Genomic DNA, 18,952 nt, shown 5'->3' on the forward strand with positions numbered 1-18,952 from the left:
GCTACCTCGCTAGCAATGGGGAAGCTCACTCCGTAACCCTGATATGCTGAGTTCCAATTCCTCTGGTGGGGAAAGGAGCCCTGGGTTTTCTTTCTTAGAAGCTAATGAGATTGGGTCTAACAACTTATCTGGAGCTCCACTGTCAGTGTGACTTGTCTGTCTCCCTGAGGGTTGGCTCCCTCTCTAGAAAGCTGTGGTTATCTACTGGAGAGCCAGGATGCACTTCTTGAGGCAGAATCCCTTCGTGTCCTGATTCTGGGTCACTTTTCTGTATTTCCTGATTGGCCATCTTTGGTAGGTCGTGGGGCTACCAGAGAGGGTGTTTGCTGGTGTAGGGTGGCAGGGACCTCACCATCATTCTGCATTCCCCATGGGTGAAAATTTGGGTGAAAAGTCTGGAACACACCTGCGATTTCCTGAGTCTGGGCTGTGCTTATAGACCTCCCATCACAACCTGAGAGGGAAGTTTGTTAGGGCAGGGAAAGCGAGGCCTCAGCATGAATCCGCTGCGTTCCATGTGAGTGAGAATCTGGTTTGGAAGTCTAAATCCCTTGTTCGATGTTCTGATTCTGAATCCCATTTCTAAGTTCCATGAGTTGGCCTGCTCAGTAGGGGGGTGGTTGCTCATGGTTTTTATTAATTTTAATTTGTTTTCATTTCTCTTAAGGCACTACGTTCACATGTATTCCCTGCAGATTAATTTTTATTTTGCATATAGGCTTTCTGAATCTATTTTGTTTCTAATATTTTAATTAATTGTCACATAATCTCTGAGTTTTTCTAAACCTAATATTTGATATTATATGTTTTGTGTGATTGCCTACCTAATTTTGAAGTACTAAGTTAAATATTTGATTTGATTATTCTTTTTCATAGATATACTAGTATTCCTTTCTTAGTCTCTATTTTATTATAATAACGCTGTAATATTTTACTTTGATACTTTTTGGTTCTTCATTTTATGTGAAGTTAGACTTTTCATTGATACACTGCGTGTGTGTGTCTGTGTGTTGTTTGGAAGTATGACTCTTTATTTGAAAACTCCTGGATTTATTTTATTTCTCATTCTGTTCTAGAACTACTCTTTCTAGTCTCTTGGATTCCCATTCTATTCTATTTTGATTCTATTTTCAGAAGTTTCTCTTCTGCGTGAGGTTCTGCCCTGGAACTGAGAACCCGCTGGATGTGCTTTGAGGGTGTATGGGAGTCTGCAGTGTGCCTGCTAATATGTTCCCCTTTATTTTAGATCATTTGCACACATCCGATAAGTAGGAGGGAAAACCTCCCTGAGTTCAATTCTATTCTCAAACTGGTCCTGCTGTGTCTTGTTGTGAATTCCTGTGGGAAATCTTGGACTTTTTTTGTTCTCAGGTCCTTCTTATTCCTTCGTTTTTACTTCATTATGCCTAGATTCTAATGCAGTAAACACTGTAATGCTGTGAGTTTGAACAACTCCTGCAGCTTATATTTGGTCCTTGTGAGGTTATCATATTTTAAATTTTCTTTGTTTCTTTATTTTCTTCTGGTTTTAATGTGGAACTTTAGTGAAAAAAATATAAAGCTGTCTCCCAGTGTGCCCCTAGTGACATAGTGAAGCACTCACATTAGCATACACATACACACCCCCAAAAACCAATATTTACAAGTACTGAGAGCTCCATCTCCGTAGCTGTTTCTAATGCTGTAGAACATAAAGTAAGACTTAATAGCCTCCACAGCTGAGTGATAAATACAGTGGAGTTCCCACAATGCTCAGTAAAGGTTCCACAGAGAGGAACGTTGAAAGAACATGATGTTGTTTCCATTGTTTTGTTTTTAGCACTTGAATTCCTGTGGACTGTGAATGTACTGTTCGGAGATATGGCTGCTGCTCCCCAGCCTGGATCATCTCCTGTCACTGTTTCATAGCGTTCTGTAGTTACGCCATGTTTTTTGAAGCCTTGCTTTCAAATGCCTCTTGTTACCATGTAGCATCTGTTTGGGTTCACCTTGGCCTTCCTTTATTGTGGCGTCTGTTCTATTCATATTGGGAAAACTGCAGCCCAGGCCTTTGATCCACCAACATCTTATTATGTTATTTGTATTTACAGTGTGAACAAAATATGTAAGATATGGCTCTTTCCCCATGTAGTTTGTTGAGTTCATTTTGTCTGTCTTTTGAACTCATCAAGGAAGCAAGGAAACTATTTTCCTGATAACCCGTCTCTTCCACTGTGGCCTCAACTCTAAGTTAGGTAAAAACATCTTTTAGGTTATTGCCTATGAAAATGCTGGGCAGAAGCTGTGAGTAGATCTTACTAGAGCCCTGATTTGTTTTGGAATTTAGTTTTATGGTACCATTACAAACTTTTCAGATTCTAAATGAAAGTCTGAACTAATCAATGCCTACCCTTATCAACTTGAGGGATGCCTTTGCTCTCAGGGGTCTAAAATGCTGTGTATACTGACTTAGAGTTGCGGAGAGAAAGGTTTCTCTCCAGTGCTATGTTTAAGATAGTAATTGCCGCAATTTGTAAGTGACCTTCTAAGTGTACACTCCATGTTTATTTATGGGCAAAAAAAGCACAATAGGAAACTCTATAGCTTTCTGTTTTAACCTATTTCCTCCCCCCTAAAACTCCTTGATGATTATTTACCTAAAATTTATTGTCTTACAACTTAACAGATTCCTTCTTTCAAAACAGGAATGTGATGTCTGCAGACCAATCACTTAGAGGTCAAAAAAGAATTACTTTCTTCTCAGTAAAGAATAACTTGTGAGTTAGGCTGCCAGTTTCTAAACACTACTTCTGCCATTTTGTCATATGTGTGTTGAGGGATGCTGGTCTGGTTTTCCAGCTGGTTTACGCCTCTACTTCCTCATAGTAAAATACACTAGTGATGGGACCTGTAATGTAGGGTTGCTATAGGGATCAAATGAGAAAAATGTGCACAGAACACTTACTGGGATACATGGTAGATTTTCACTATTGCTTTAATGAATTAAAATAGATTGTATATGATGCAATCTCTGAAGTGCTCACTGTTCTGGGACCTTAATATATAACAGCGAGGAAAACTTATTTCTATTGGAGTTTTACAGTATAGGTAAGCTATACTGTTATTATAATTATTCTCATTATTAATCACATTGAAGAATATAAATTGCAGCAATTACAAATGCAATATAGACAGGTATGTGTCAAATCAAGACCATGGCATAGGGACTTGAGTTCTCCGGGAGTTTAAGGAAGGTTTCCCTTTTGACAACTAAGTTAAGATCTAAAGGAAAATAAATGAGAATTACCCTGTTGAAAATGTTTATGCTGGGTGTAGGTGAGTAAAATTAGGGCATGAGAGTCCAAGACAGAAGTTTAGTGACTATGAGGAACAGAAATAAGGTCCATGTCTGAAGAGGAGAGTACCAGGCTAGTATTAATTGAGATGAAATAAGAGAAGGAGAGGGAGGGCTCGCAAATTGTTGGCCCTTGTAGGTTATATTCAGGAATATGATTTATCAAGCCAATTATATGTATTTGGAGAAGCATTATTGTCATCAATTCATGTTTTTTTAAATCAGTTTTATTCTCTAGCAGTCTTTCCCCCACTGTGTTTTTTAATATTTATCCATTGGCTCTTTCCCCCCAATCTCTTACTTTGTTTTTCTGCGAACTCTTAATTCCTCAATCCTTCCATTTACAAATAAAGCTACATTTGTTTGCTTTCATTCAGTTTTACTGTTTGGAATGAAACTTCTTTGCACATAACTTTAGGCAAGATAAACAAAAACAACTGCCAAAATATTACCTACTGTGACACCTATAGTAAATCTTGCTTCTTAGTCTTTGTCAAATGCTTAAGTGTTCTGTCACTCATTATTTGTCCTCGCCAAAACTATTAGACATTTTGGAGTTCCGTGTTGGCAGGGAGCTCTCAGTGATTTCAGATGTTTTGATCACACCAACCTTTGAAAATTTGAGGCCTAACACTGACTGTGTGTGAAAAGACTTGAAAGGCGCCAGTTATGAGTATGCATTTGTGTGTCCTGTGCATCTGTGTGTGAATGTATGTGTACGTGTGTGACTTCAATTTAGCAGTTTTTCAATGAAGAGCTAATAAATAAAGCAGTGGAACTCCTGCCCCCACTGCCCCACTGGCTTTAGACCATAACAAGTCTCCCTCTCCTGTAAGAGGGGAAGCGCTTTGTTAGACAGTGCATAAACATAATTTTCCTGGGCTTCACATAACATAGCCTTGGAATGCCCCATGCCCCATATCATGTTACTCTATTAGAGATTTCCCCTTTAGGCATTATTTTATGTTTTGCATAATTTCCTTTTGTTCCCCTTTAGAATACCTGTTAATATGAAGGGTTTTGTCTTGGGTCAGGACTTTGAACCAGTTGGGACAGATTTTGTCATGGCTCGATCAAACAAAAGGCCTTGTTAGCAGTACATAGCAACTAAAGATCTTGTGCTATTGACTTTGATGTGACGAGGAAACCAAGACTGGTCCTCTGTTCGAAGATGGCTGGCGCCTGCACGACAGCACACATTGACACACTTTCAGTGTTTGTGCCCATTTTTGGGCAGGGGCCATTTGCCTCTTTCCTACTTGGGTCACAACCCATAGCATGCTTTGTTTGCTCTGCAGTGCAGATGTGACCCTTGTTCCCTCTAGCTATGACAGAACTGTTTCAACTGTGTTCACAGCCCTGCCCTGCATCCTGATTGAAGTGGAGAGAGTGTGAGGTCTTTACATTGGCTTAAATGAAATCACTTATTTCTGTCTCCTCTAGCCATTCCTTGGGAGTTCTCACCAAATGACTGGAAGGGACCATGCAAATAATGTAAAAAGAATCCTAACTCAAAACTTGGACATTTCCTTGTATAAAAGAGAGCCATTTGAGAACCAGGAAAGATATTCCTATAACTGTCGAGTGAAGAGTCAACAGTGGAGTGCTTGTGGGATTGCTGACTGACATGTCAGAGAAAGCAGAAGCCACACTGAGATAGAGCAGAGGGGCCTTCCAGCTGAAACCATTAGACAGTGATACAAAGGGGCAGACAGGCCTCTAGACCAGAGGGAGAGGCCAGAGGACCGAGAGAGGCCAACAACCAGAAAGAGAATTGACTGCTGGCTCAGGAGAAGCCACCAATGGACCAATGATTGTGTCCTTAATGTTTGCTGATCCTGGCTATGGTAACCTGTTAATGTCCTTCATACCCCCAGTAATCATTGAGCATTGTCTGTAGTTCTGTGTGGCCATTGCAAAGGAGGATGGGAATCAGCAGAGAAGGACAGGGCGGTGGGATGAATGGGTGGTATCAGACCAGGGTAAAGGAAGCAGAAGGCACGTCTGATCTCTGCCTGTGGCTAGAAACCTCAAGCTGGTATGAGGTAGAATTCTCTTTGCAATACTGAAGGTGGAAGGAGTTAGATGTGGCTCCCCAATTTTTTTTTGATGTATGCTCACGGAAGGCTTCTGAATATAATTCTAAAACTAAAAAGTGTGCACTTTTGTTTTCCTTTTTAATCCATAATACGAGTTAGATCCATCATGTTGCGCAACCATCCCCCCTCCCCAATCTCTCATGACCATTAATACATTTTTTGTCTATCCATTTACAAATGCATTTGACGAAGTCTACTTTATACGTACTTATGTTGTTGCTCATACTTTGGGTGTGATATTTATGATTCCTTTGTGAAAGTCAATTATAAAGTGAATAAGTCATATGCCAACATAGCTAAGGAACTCTAGTGCCACAGAGGGTTAGGCACTGGGCTAACTGAAAGACTGGGAGTCGGACTCCACTGGCAGACGTGAACGTCTGCTTTCATAAATCTTTACAGCCGGGGAAACCCTTAGATTTTCAGATCTGTATTGACTTAATGGCTAAAAACACATGTTACGCTCTTACCAAACAAAACTTCATTCAGCATAGGAACTTAGCTTCTAAAATATACAAGCTTGATGTAAATGTGCGAATAGATGAAAGACAAATGAAAAGTATACAAAATTGGATTTAGAAGTCAACACTTCTAAAACCGATCATGTGACCAGACATAGCTGAATTGCATTCAACTCAGCTACTTTTCTGAAGCATAACAGTGCTGTATTACAAAGAATCATCAATATACCAATGTAGTTTTATTTTGATTTCTCTACTATACTTATTTTATTTCTAATTATTTTATTGGGAGCTAATATAGATCATTTCCCCCTTCCCCAATGTATCTCCCAGGGATGCTTTTTTATTATTAAATACTTTTATTGGGGACTCTTACATAACTTTAAAATTTTTTTTAAAACATTTTATTAGGGACTCATACAACTCTTATCACAATCCATACATGTATACATACATCAGTTGTATAAAGCACATCTGTACATTCTTTTCCCTAATCATTTTCAAAGCATTTGCTCTCTACTTAAGCCCTTTGCATCAGGTCCTCTTTTTCCCCCTCCTTCCCCGCTCCCCCCTCCCTCATGAGCCTTTGATAATTTATAAATTATTATTTTGTCATATCTTGCCCTATCTGGCATCTCACTTCACCCCCTTTTCTGTTGGCCATCCCCCAGGGAGGAGGTTACATGTAGATCCTTGTAATCGGTTCCCTCTTTCCAACCCACTCACCCTCTACTCTCCCAGTATCTCCCCTCACACCCCTGGTCCTGAAAGTATCATCCACCCTGGATTCCCTGTACAACCTCTGCTCTATCCAAACTTGCAAGGTAGAATTCAGCCCTTGGTAGTGGGGGTGGGGGTGAGGAAGCATTTAGGATCTGGGGGAAAGCTGTATTCTTCATCGGTGCTACATCGCACCCTGACTGACTCATCTCCTCCCATAGACCCCTCTGTGAGGGATCCCTTCGGGACCACGTGATCACACAGGCTGGTGTGTTCTTCCATGTGGGCTTTGTTGCTTCTGAGCTAGATGGCCGCTTGTTTATCTTCAAGCCTTTAAGACCCCAGACATTATCTCTTTTGATAGCCGGGCACCATCACCAATCTTCACCACATTTACTTGTTCACCTACTTTGGCTTCAGCAGTTGTGTCGGGAGGGTGAGCATCATAGAATGCCAATTCAATAGAAGAAAGTATTCATGCATTGAGGGAGTGCTGGAGTAGAGGCCCAAGGTCCTTCTGCCACCTTAATATTACACCTATAAATATAGACACATAGATCTATTTCCCCATCTTAATATATGTATTTGCATGTACATGTCTTTGTCTAGACCTCTATAAATGCCCTTTGCCTCCTAGCTCTTTCCTCTATTTCCCTTGACTTTCCTCCTGTCCCACTATCATCCTCTGTCCCCACTTGGGTTACAGCTATACCTCTTCTTTACATAACCTTACCCTTGATCATTCCCTACCAGGTCCTGCACTCCCCCCTCTCCAGCCTATCTTATTTAGACAGACCTGTGGAGATCATAACATGCACAGAAACAGACAGAGGAAAACAAAGCAACAGTATACAACAAAACAATAACAAACCACTGTCTGTCTAAATAGGGCAGCTAGGAGTCATCATCAACATGATGGTAGTGAGTTTTGAGAGTTTTCACCACAAAGTTATTATATTGTGAATGTATTTTAATTTATACCTTTTTATTTTTTGAGAAAGGAATGTGGAGTTTATATACAAGGGGATACCACCCCCCTGCAAACCTGGATTTTTTTCCCCCAAAGCTATGTACTTAAATTTCCCCCCAAACAATCTTACCACCTTCACAGTGCTCCCCATTATACTTAATACGCTTGTCAAATCTGTGATTCCATTTTTGGAAACATTTTTAAAACTCATCCTTTTGTATGGCTGACAGCACCTCCCTCCTTTTTTGTACACCTTTCTACTTCATCATTTCACCGTCCTTTCATGTCCCTCTGCATTTGCAGAAACAAAACGAAGTTGCACGGAGTGAGGTCAGGTGCATGGGGCAAGAGAGGCATGCTGTTTTTGCCAGAAACTGGCTTAGTGAGATGGCTGTATATGCAGGTGTGCCCAGTTGTGTTGGCAAAACCAGTCCCCCATCTGCCACAAATCAGACTTTTTTTTTGTCACATACTGTTATATAATCTTTTCAGAACCTCTAAATAGAAATCTTGGTTAACAGTCTGACATGGTGGAGCAAACTCCAAATGCACTATGTCCCTTTCATTAAAAAAGTAAATGAGCATCATGAGCATCATCTTGATCTTTGATTTCACTTGACAAGCATCTTCCACTGTCTCGATTGATGTTTGCTTTCAGGGTCGTAAAAATAGCACCTTGTCTCATCACCAGTAATGACCTTAAGAAAAATAAGTCTGGTTGCTTTGGAGTTGTTCTTTCAAAGTGCGGCATGTTTCCACTTGGTACTCTTTTTCCTGGTCAGGCAGAACCTGAGTCACACATTTTGCAGTGAGCCTTCTCATTTCATAGTCTTCCATTACGACTCGCTGAGCCGAGCATCACGAGAGCTGAGATAACTCCCCCATCTCTTCACTGGTCCCTTGTCAGTCTTCGAGCACAAGTGCACACATTTTGTCCATTCGGGAAATTGACTGATGTCCACAACAAGGTTTGTCATCATTTGACATTTCACCATTTTGAAATGAGCAAACCACTCATACACTTGAGTTTTTCCCACAGCATTATCCTTATGAACTGTGTTCAACATCACAACAATTTCTGAGACATTTGTTCCAGAGCAGTAAACAAAATTTCACAGCCACACGTTATTCTCTTAATTCAGCCATCATAAAAAATGAGGCTAGAGCGAAACTGCTTTTAGAAAAATTTACTATGACCAGAGAGAACCTTCCAAGGCAACACCACTGGGGTGTGTTGCTTAATGCCCACAAAGTCAGGGTGTGTTACTTGGTGGCCACAGAGCAGGGAAAATGAGTACAAAGAAAGCTCTGCCCAGTGGAACTTTTTTCTGTTGTTTTTTTTTGAGGGAAATGTAACCCCTCATATCAGGCAAATTTAATGTTACTATATAGATCACATATTTTTGTCCTTAATGGAGGACCCATGATTCCATGGAACCAGGCTCTCTTGTCCATTGTATAGTGCCATGATCTAGGATAGTTAATAACCATCAGTCGAAACTTTTAAATAGTTAATAACCATCAGTTGACTCTTAGTATTATATTAATGGCAAGAATTAATTCTACAGATGTACACTGCTCTGTTCAGCCTTCTAAAGCTCTTCATTAAAAAATTATAACAACCTTTTTTGACATATAATTCATTTAACCATGGACTTAGTCCAATGTTTAAAATGCAATAATTTTCAGTATATTCAAATTGTATAACATCGCCACAATAGCATTTAGAACATTTTCATCATTGCAAAACTAAACTCAGTATCCATTAGAAATCACTCAGCATTTCTCTCAAAGATCCCTAGTTTAAACAATGCATTTTCTGCTCTGATACATTTATCTTTTCTGGCCAGCTAAATCATATATGTGAAATCATTTAGTATATAATTTTTATTTTAAATTAAGGTAATTCTGATATTAAATATATAACAAAATTTGCCATTTCAATTATCTTTATGCCTACAATTTAGTGACAATTAAATGGATTGTGCTGTGCATTCATCACCACTATCTATTTCTAATTTTTTCCCATCACCATATATGTGGCAATTATAGAATCTGTCAACTTGTGAAGGGAGGAATCTAGCCTGTCAATCAGGTCACAGCCAGTGAGGTCTCTATATGGGCATGGCCTTCTCCTGAGGATTCTGGGAACTCCAGTCTTCCTCCCTGGAGGTGGGGCACACTGTCCGCTGCACATTTCTGTTAACAAGCCACATGGAGATAGACTCAAGGAGCCAGAGCCCTGGAGCTGAGATCTACGCCAGTGCTGAGATCCTTCTACCGCCAGTCGAGCTACAAGACTTTACACCCGCTGGCCCGTGTTCTTCCTGTATTCCGCATTATTGCATGGCTGTGTGAGTCTAAAGAGGAATTTATTGATTGGTATTGGGTATATGGGCTAATATTGGACTTAAGGACTTGATCTGGACTGGGTTGGGATGTTTTCTTAATATACAATTACTGTTTATGTAAAGGTCTTTTATTTATTTATTTGTTTTAAAAATCATTTTATTAGGGGCTCATCAAACTCTTATCATAATCCATACATACATCAATTGTGTAAAGCACATTTGTACATTCTTTGCCCTCATCATTCTCAACACATTTTCTCTCCACTTAAGCCCCTGGCATCAGGTCCTCATTTTTTCTCTTCCCTCCCCGCTCCCCCTCGCCCCTCTCCCTCATGAGCCCCTGATAATTTATAAATTATTATTTTTTCATATCTTGCCCTGTCTGATGACTCCCTTCACCCACTTTTCTGTTGTCCATCCCCCAGGGAGGAGGTCACATGTAGATCCTTGTAATCAGGTCCCCCTTTCCAACCCACCCTCCCTTTACGTTCTCAGTATCGCCACTCACACCACTGGTCCTGAAGGGATCATTCGCCCTGGATTCCCTGTGTTTCCAGTTCCTATCTGTACCAGTGTACATCCTCTGGTCTAGTCAGACTTGCAAGGCAGAATACGGATCATGATAGTGGGCGGGGGTGGGGGGGGCACATTTAGGAACTAGAGGAAAGTTGTATTTTTCATCTTTGCTACATCACACCATGACTGGCTCATCTTCTACCCTAGACCCCTCTGCAAGGGGCTCTCCAGTGGCCGACAAATGGGAAAAACTATTTCTTATACACATATGAGTCCATGCATTTGTTTTTGTAGTCAACCCAGACTAACACAATATAAAAACCAAAGAGCAAAACCTCAGTATCCATTGAAGAAACAAAAACAACAACATAAAAATGAAATCTACTACCTTCAAGTAGATTCTGACTAAAGGAATCTCATTTTTAACTCTGTCAATCTTCATAGAAGCAGATAGCCTCACCTTTTCCACAAAGGGTGGCAGGTGAGTTTGAACCACTGACTTTGTAGTTAGGTACACAATGCCTAAGTCCCAGCAACCCCTCTTCCTGGTAACCACGAATGCATTCTGGTCTTTATGTATCTGCCTAGTCTGTATAATTTATATTAAGTGGGGTCGCACTACATTTGCCCCTTTGCCTCTGATTAGTTCACTCGACATAATGGCTTTGAAATTCATCAATGGAGTAGCATGTACCAGAACTTCATTTTCTTGATGTCAGCATTTTGCAAATCACCGTGATGTCTTGGCCTAATGCTAACAGCAGCTTCTTTCCAGCTCTGTTGTTCTTAGGGGCCATGGAGTCTGGTCAGAGTCATGGTCACCATGCACATAGAAGGAGACACGGCCCTGTCGCGAGCCATCCTCACAATCCTTCGTATGTTTGAGCCCATGGCTGTAGCCTCTGTGCCAATCCATCTTGCGGAGGACCCTCCTCTTTTGTTGCTGCTCTTCTGCTTACTCAAGGGTGAGAGCCTTCTCCAGGGACTGGTCTCCTCACAACACATCCAAAGTACGTGAGATGAAGCCTCACCGTCTTTGCTTCTAAGGAGTCTGCTGGCTGTACTTCTCCCAAGAGAGCTTTGTGTCTTCGTTTAGCAGTCCGCTCAATATTCTGCACCAGCACCATCATTTAAATGCATGGATTCTTCTTAGTTATTCCCCATTCGGTGTTCAACTTTCTCATGTACATGAGGCAAAGGCTTTGTTTGAACAGTCGCACCTGGGCCTTCAATATAACTGTTGCTTTTCAATAGTTTTAGGAGGTCTTGTGCAGCCGATTGAACTAATGCTGCTTCTATGAGCAACAACTGTGGATCCAAGCAAGACCAAATCCTTGAGAACCTAAATCCTTGCTCCTTTTATCGTGATGGTACCTGTTGGTCCAGTTGTGAGGAGTTTGGACTTCTTTATGTTGAATTATAATCCATACTGAAGATAGCAGCCCATGATCTTCATCAGCAAATGCTTCAGGTCCTCCTCACTTACAGCAAGAAAGATTGTGGCATCTGCACAATGCACAGTTACTAACAAGCTTTCCTCCAATCCTGATGCCACATTCATGTCCATATAAACTAATCTAAAACCAAATGGTTTGCCATGGAGTCAATGCTGACTCATCACCACCCCCTGTGAGTTTCCAAGATTGTAATACTTCACAGGAGTAGAAAGTCCAGCCTTTCTCCCATGGAACTGCTAATGGTTTCATTCTGCCAATAAGGCATGTTGCATCCCAACACGTAGCCACTGCACCACCAGGGCTCCCAGGTGCTCTAATTATTTGCTCCACATACGGATCGACTAAGTATGGGAGAGGATAAAATCCTGGCACAAACCTTTTCTGAATTTAAGCCATGCAGTATTTCCTTGTTCTCCTTGCTCAGCTACCTCTTGACCCACATATACGTTCTGCATGAGCACAGTTGGGTGTTCTGGAATTCTCATTCTCAAAGTTATCCATAGTTATGCCCCACACAGTCCAGTGCCTTGGCATAGTCAATAAATCCTTAGTAAAAATAGTACTGGAAATCTCTGCCCTCAACCAAGATCCATCTGACATCAGCAGTGATATCCCTTGTTTCATGTCCTCTTCTGAATCTGGCCTGAACTTCTGACAGCTCCCTGCCAATGTATTGCTACAACTGAGGGAGCGGGGATCAGGGAGGGGAATAAGGAGCTGATACCAAGGGCTCAAAAGGAAAGCAAATGTTTTGAGAATGCTGAGGGCAACAAATGTACAAATGTGCTTGACATGCAATGGATGTACGTATGGATTGTGATAAGAGTTGTATAAGCACCCAATAAAATTATTTTTTAAAAGTGTGATGTAATAAATTGAGCTAAGCATACATAATTGTTCTATAATATTTCTATTTGTTTTTATTTTAAAGATTCCTGATGTCCCTGTGGCTTACATTTTGGGGTGCTAACAAAAAAACATTAGCTGTTTAAAACAGTTTACAGACTAAGAAAAAAAAGAAACAAATTGTATTAATCTAGAATTTAGAGGGAGAATATCCCTTAGAGATAAATGAGGATCTTTGTAAATCAGATGAGAAAATAAGGCATGCTTATAAAGACCTGTACAAGTATGAAATAGTTTCAGAAATTATTTCAGAGAAATAATAACTCAATTTTACCCAAACCTTATTGATACCCAGGAGAAAATATTGCGTCATATTGGAGTAAAATTCTACCAGCTGAAACAAAACCCTGAGAACTTAAGGAGAACTAATATACACAAAAATCTGTTGAGGAAGAACATAAGGTTTCTGAAATCCTGTTTTCAATTCTGGCCGTCCGCATGAGGCACCAGACCCAGAGCACAGCCAGGAATCCTCTATATGACCGGATCCTTGAAGAGGGAAGAGCACCACGCTGAAATGGGGCAACCCCTAGGTCCCTCCAGTCTGGGCAACTTGATCCTGGGTTCAGAAAGCAGAGCTTCCCCCGCTGCTGCTAATTCCAGCACAAGCTCCATCGCCCCCTTGCCTTTAACCTTCTCACTGATAGCAGAGCGGGAGTGACAGACACTGGTCCTCTGTCAGCAGCTCTTGGAGGCCGTAAAGGGTTCTCATGAGGATATTTCTGATAACAGGACTCCCCAGACTCCCCAACATTTTGGAAACAAGGGTGGATGCTCCTCAAGGCACTTTTATCCCGAGGAACATCCTGGGCCCAGTTCTAGTATCTTTTGAGGACAACAGGTTACATGATGAATAAATACTTAGTTGGGGACCATTTGGCCCATGGGGCCTTGATCACTGCTCACCTTACTCCAGGTCATATCATAGTGTGTAGAAAGATTTATTCACTGAGCACTAGCATTTGGTCAACTTGAGAATCCTGGTGAAAGATATTTAAAAAAAAAACTAAGCCCCAATAAAAAGATTAAAAAAAACCACCACTTTATTTGATGAACAAATATCTATTCAATGTTTGTTTGAAAATTGTTTTAATATAACTGTAATATATTTAGTTAAAACGGTAAGGCCCAGTTGATGAAATAAACAAAATAACTATGTAACTTGTCTCATTTATATAATATCTATTTTGTCCATTTAGTGGGTATATTTAATATTAAACAAATTAAAAAAATCATATTATTGGGGGCTCATACAATTCTTATCGCAATCCATACATCCATCCATTGTGTCAAACACATATATACAATTGTTGCCATCATCATTCTCAAAACATTTGCCTTCTGCTTGAGCCCTTAATATCGGTTGCTCATTTCCCCCCTCCCTTCCTACTCCTCCTTACCTTGTGAACCCTTCATAATTCAGAAGTTATTACTATTTTGTCATATGTTACACTGTCCGATGTCTCCCTCTGCCCTCTTCTCTGCTGTCCATCCCCCGGGGAGGAGGTTATACGTAGATTCCTGTATGTTAATCAAAATTTAAAGGGAACTGCAAGGAATTAACACACGTAACTGTTAAGTGAACTGGTGATAATTATGGAAATATTATATGTGTTCTAGGCCCTGACCTTCAGGTTTGCATATCCAAGAGCCCCACATGTTGTACCAAGAAGATGGAGGAGCGGTACCAAATTGCAGCAAGCCAAGATATGCAGCACCGGCTTCAAACATCCAGCTCTACATTAAAATTTCTCATCTCTCAAAATGCAGCTGCTTTCCAAGGTAACTGTGTCTTGAGCTCTGAAACTAACAGCCTTGATATGTAATTTGCCTTATTAGAATCGTCCTGGTACACTTTTCCAAGGTTATGTCTTTGCATATCATTTTGGGCTGAATGACCATTCTCTAACCTTTAGATCTTGTCTCTAAGGTCATTGGGGGTGGGGGCGGCGCACACTCATCTGTTTGGGCTAAGAGAATTATTACAGTCATCAAGTGGTAAATGCTCCTTGTAAATATATTAGAACATGACTAGGGTTCTTCTCAGGAGCCCTGCTGGTACAGGGGTTGCACATTGGGCTATGGTTGGCAGCTCCAAACACCAGCAGCTCCACAGGAGAAAGCCTGGCCTTTCTATTCTATTTAAGATCCTTCTGTTAGGAACTCTGACGGCACCATGGTTAAATCTCAGTTAATAGGAAGGCTGATGGTTTTAACCAACTAGCCACTCCCTGGAGCAAAAGACTTGATGTCGACTGCTGTAAAGATTCTTGTTGTTGGGGGCCATCAAGTTGTTTCCGACTCATTGTGACCCTGTGCAGAACAGAATGAATCACTGCCTGGTCCTGTGTCCTTCTCTCAATCATTCCTGTGCTTGAGCCCATTGTTAACAGCCACTCTGTCCATCTATCTGCTTGAAGGGCTTCTTTATGTTTCGCTGCCCTTCCACTTCGCCGAGCTTGATGTCCTTCTGCAGGGACTAGATTCTCCTGACAACATGTGAGACCAATCTTGCCGTCCTTGGCGCTAAGGAGTAATCTGATTGTACTTCTAAGATAGGGTTGTTTGTCCTTTCAACAGTGCACGAAACTTGCAGTATTCTTCGCCAGCAACACCACCGAATTATGGTATTATTCTAGTCTAGAAAATCCTATCTTGTCATTAATCAAAATATATTTTATGAGACATTGCCACAGCCTCTAATACTCCGACTCATAGCTTTACTCCAGAGTACATTGACAGGTTATTTATATTTTGTGGAACACAAAACATTATATAACATTGCTTTTAACTAAATAGCTATATATTTATTTTAAAAATAGTTTTATGGAGGTATAATTAATATCACACAAATGAAGGAATAATGGTCTAATTTACTCCCAGAAACCCTCATTTTCAAAATGTTTGTTTTTTCAATTATTCATTGGGATTTAATACACATATCACATCATTCCAAATTTCAATCATGTCAAGTAGAAGGTACAATTGCTACCACAGTCAGTATCCAAATATTCTTTTTCTACATGGACTTCTTGACACCGTCTCCCTTTTGCCCTCCTTCCCCCCAAACCCCTTCTTCTACTTGCTATCCCACTAGGTTTTTCGATCCGAGGTTTTCTAGGAAAATGGAAAAGCATCTAACAGAGCTTCAAGAGGGTGACCGCCATTGACGTACACCTCTGTCCATATATGAACAAACAAAACCCTAAGAAAACAATACAAACCAAAACTAGAGAACATTCTGGAAACCAGGTCAGGTCCAGCCCACATAATACCAGGAGATCTATTTACAAAGTTTTAACTGTTCCGGTCAGCTTTATGAGTTGATCTTCTATACTTCTCTCTCCCAAGAACTCTGTTTAGTGACTACTTTTCTCCCTTCCCTCAATGTCAGATAGGGGGACTTAGCGTGGTTTTCATAACACCACCAGTGCTATTTTATCATATTGCAGATATGTCTGATAAATAGTAAAATAGAATGTATTAATTGAATGTTTAGGGTTTAGCATCAACTGGAATTCAACTTTAATTCAAGTATTATGCTCAGAAATAAAATTAATGAATCATAAAACTACAAGACACTCTAAGAAACAGATTATTGTTTATTTCTGTCATGTCTTCCATAAATTCTTTATTAATGCAATAAGATATTTTAATTTTTCATTTCATAAAGCATTAGCTATTCTGTGTTTGACTAGAATGAATTATATATATAGGTTACATTGTTTTTCAAGGAAATTTATTGCTTTTATTCAACACTGTATAACTTCTGTTAATACTTTTCTTAATAATATATTAATGTCAATCTACTGAATAGTTTGTGATTATATAAATACACAGAAAAACTGATTAATTTAAGTGATCCACAGTAAATAAAATAAATACAATAAATCATTATGCAATTTAGCTTGAGTGAAAAAATGGTTGTAAAAACTGAATTGCCAGATTTTACGATGGTATTAATTTTATTTGACATCTTATAAAACAATTTCGTGTTCATAATGGAATTCATGGGAACATTTTGTAGGACAAGGTACCGATAGACCTTTAAACAAAGATTTGTGATTTGAATTGGCCAAACTAGAAGACTAACCATCCATATGAAATATCACAATGTTAATAAAGTCTTGGGGAAAGTTAATTGGAGTAGATCATAGACCAGACACTTCTAATGGCACGATCAAAATAAGTTTTTTACTTACAGAATAAAGTGGATATGAATGAGTGGACTATTGTGTCCACTCATCAGCTCATATGTCACCATCAACTTAGGTTTCCCAAAAGTAAGCATCATCTGCCTATGGGGCTAGAAAGTGTCCAAGCATACCCTGGCTCATGTCTTGGGAGGAGGAAGGTGAAATTTCCTTTTCTTTGAATTAAATACTACTATTATAGCGATGCCTGTGTGTCACCTTGCCTATGCAGGGAGAAGGTAGGAGAAAGGATAAGAAATCCAACTACGCCAAGCCCAACCCGCTGCCATCAAGCACATTTGGACTCAGAGATTGTACAGGATAAGTGCAACGGTTTCCTAGAGTTTCTGAGGCTGTAAATCCTTATAGGAGCAAAAAGCCTACTTTTTCTCCTGTAGAAGAGCTGGTAGTTTTGAACTGAGTACCTCATAGCTAGCAGTCCCACTATACCCCAAGACTCCTTGGTGTAATAAGCTCCCAAATCCAAACTCCCTGCCCGCAAGTCCATTTCAATTCATAGCGACCCTGTAGGACAGGCTAGCACTCCCTTGTGGGTTTCCAAGACTGTAATTCTACAAAAGACTCCGGAGTATAAGGAGGAGAATGCTGCATCACGATTGGAGGGAGGCTTTTTTAATAACCCGCAATAAGCAGGTGACACGACCTTGCCTGCTGAGTTAGGAGGACTTGATGCTCTTGCTGATGAAGATCAAGGATTGCAACTTTCAGCATGGATTACAAAACCAAATTTCGCATGACCACACCACTCGTTAACATCACAATAAATGCAGAAAAGATTGAGGTTGGCAAGAATTCTGTCTTGTTTGGATCCATAGTCCATGCTCATGAAAACTACAGTCAAGAGATCAAATGATGTATTGAATAGAGTAAATCTGATGCATAAGACTTCTTTAAAGTGTTGAAAAGCAAGGGTGTTACTTTGAGAACTAATGTGTGTATATGACTCAAACCATTGTCTTTCAATGACCTCATGTGCATGTGAAAGTTGGGCCCTGATTAAGGAAGATTCAGTGCATTCGAATTATGATACTGGCAAAGAATAGCAACAGTAGCATGGACTGCCAAAAGAAGACACACATTTCTATTGGAAGAAGCACAGCTAGAGACTTCATCTCATGTGCTTTGGACATGTGAGGAGTGGCCAGTCTCTGGAGAAGGACTGGTATCATGTTTGGTAAAGTAGGGGCAGTTAAAAAGAGAAAGATTCAAGATTGACTGACATGACATTGATGAACTTAAACATAGAGTAATTGAGAGTATGTCACCGGACCGGGCAGTGTTTTGTTCTTTTGTACACAGAATTACTAGGAGTCTGAGCTGACTAGATTGCATCTAACAGCAATAATAACTCATTATGAGAGAGAAAGCCTCATCTTTCTCCTTAGGATCGGCTGATGGCTTCGAACTGCTGACCTTAGGCTCATAACCAAGTAGCCACCAGGGTTTCATGAGGCAATAAAAAGGCAAAAGATGATAATAAAAGTCGAAGTAGAAGTTCCCTTATGATATCAGTAGGTGGCATTTATTGTCCCTGTTTAGAGTAAACTAGATTTACTGGCACTAGAAAATAATCCTTTGTCCTTTGCTCTATGAAGATAGTCTAACGGAATTCTGGGATTGTTGAGAGAGCAATCCTTTTCCCCCAAAGTACATAGTTTATGTCTATTAGTATCTATTATGTCCATTAGCAACTAGGCAGATGGCGAGGGGGCAATTATATATCTTACCTACATGTCAAGCACCATAAAAGTTATATTTTTTTTTTTGGGAAAATGATAATGTGTATAATATGGAAGAGATATTTAAGAGATACTTGGGCACTGTATATACCAGTATTATCAGAATAGGGGATTTGTGACAGAATTTGCAGGTCATATATACTAATAAGTGAGCTGAATTCACATTGAATAAGACTTAAAACAGC

At 40.0% G+C, this 18,952-nt stretch overlaps 1 protein-coding gene across 1 annotated transcript in view; it reads left to right on the plus strand.

Annotated features, from left to right (window-relative positions):
- GPC5 (glypican 5) overlaps positions 1–18,952 on the plus strand; it is a 558,236-nt gene that overhangs the window by 53,222 nt on the left and 486,062 nt on the right. Inside the window, exon 2 of the mRNA XM_075562716.1 lies at positions 14,435–14,596. Within this exon, the coding sequence (XP_075418831.1) occupies positions 14,435–14,596 (162 nt within the window). The remainder of the gene's footprint in view (positions 1–14,434; positions 14,597–18,952) is intronic.

The sequence above is a fragment of the Tenrec ecaudatus genome, chromosome 11 (genome assembly GCF_050624435.1).
Source record: "Tenrec ecaudatus isolate mTenEca1 chromosome 11, mTenEca1.hap1, whole genome shotgun sequence".
Taxonomy (NCBI): Eukaryota; Metazoa; Chordata; class Mammalia; order Afrosoricida; family Tenrecidae; genus Tenrec; species Tenrec ecaudatus.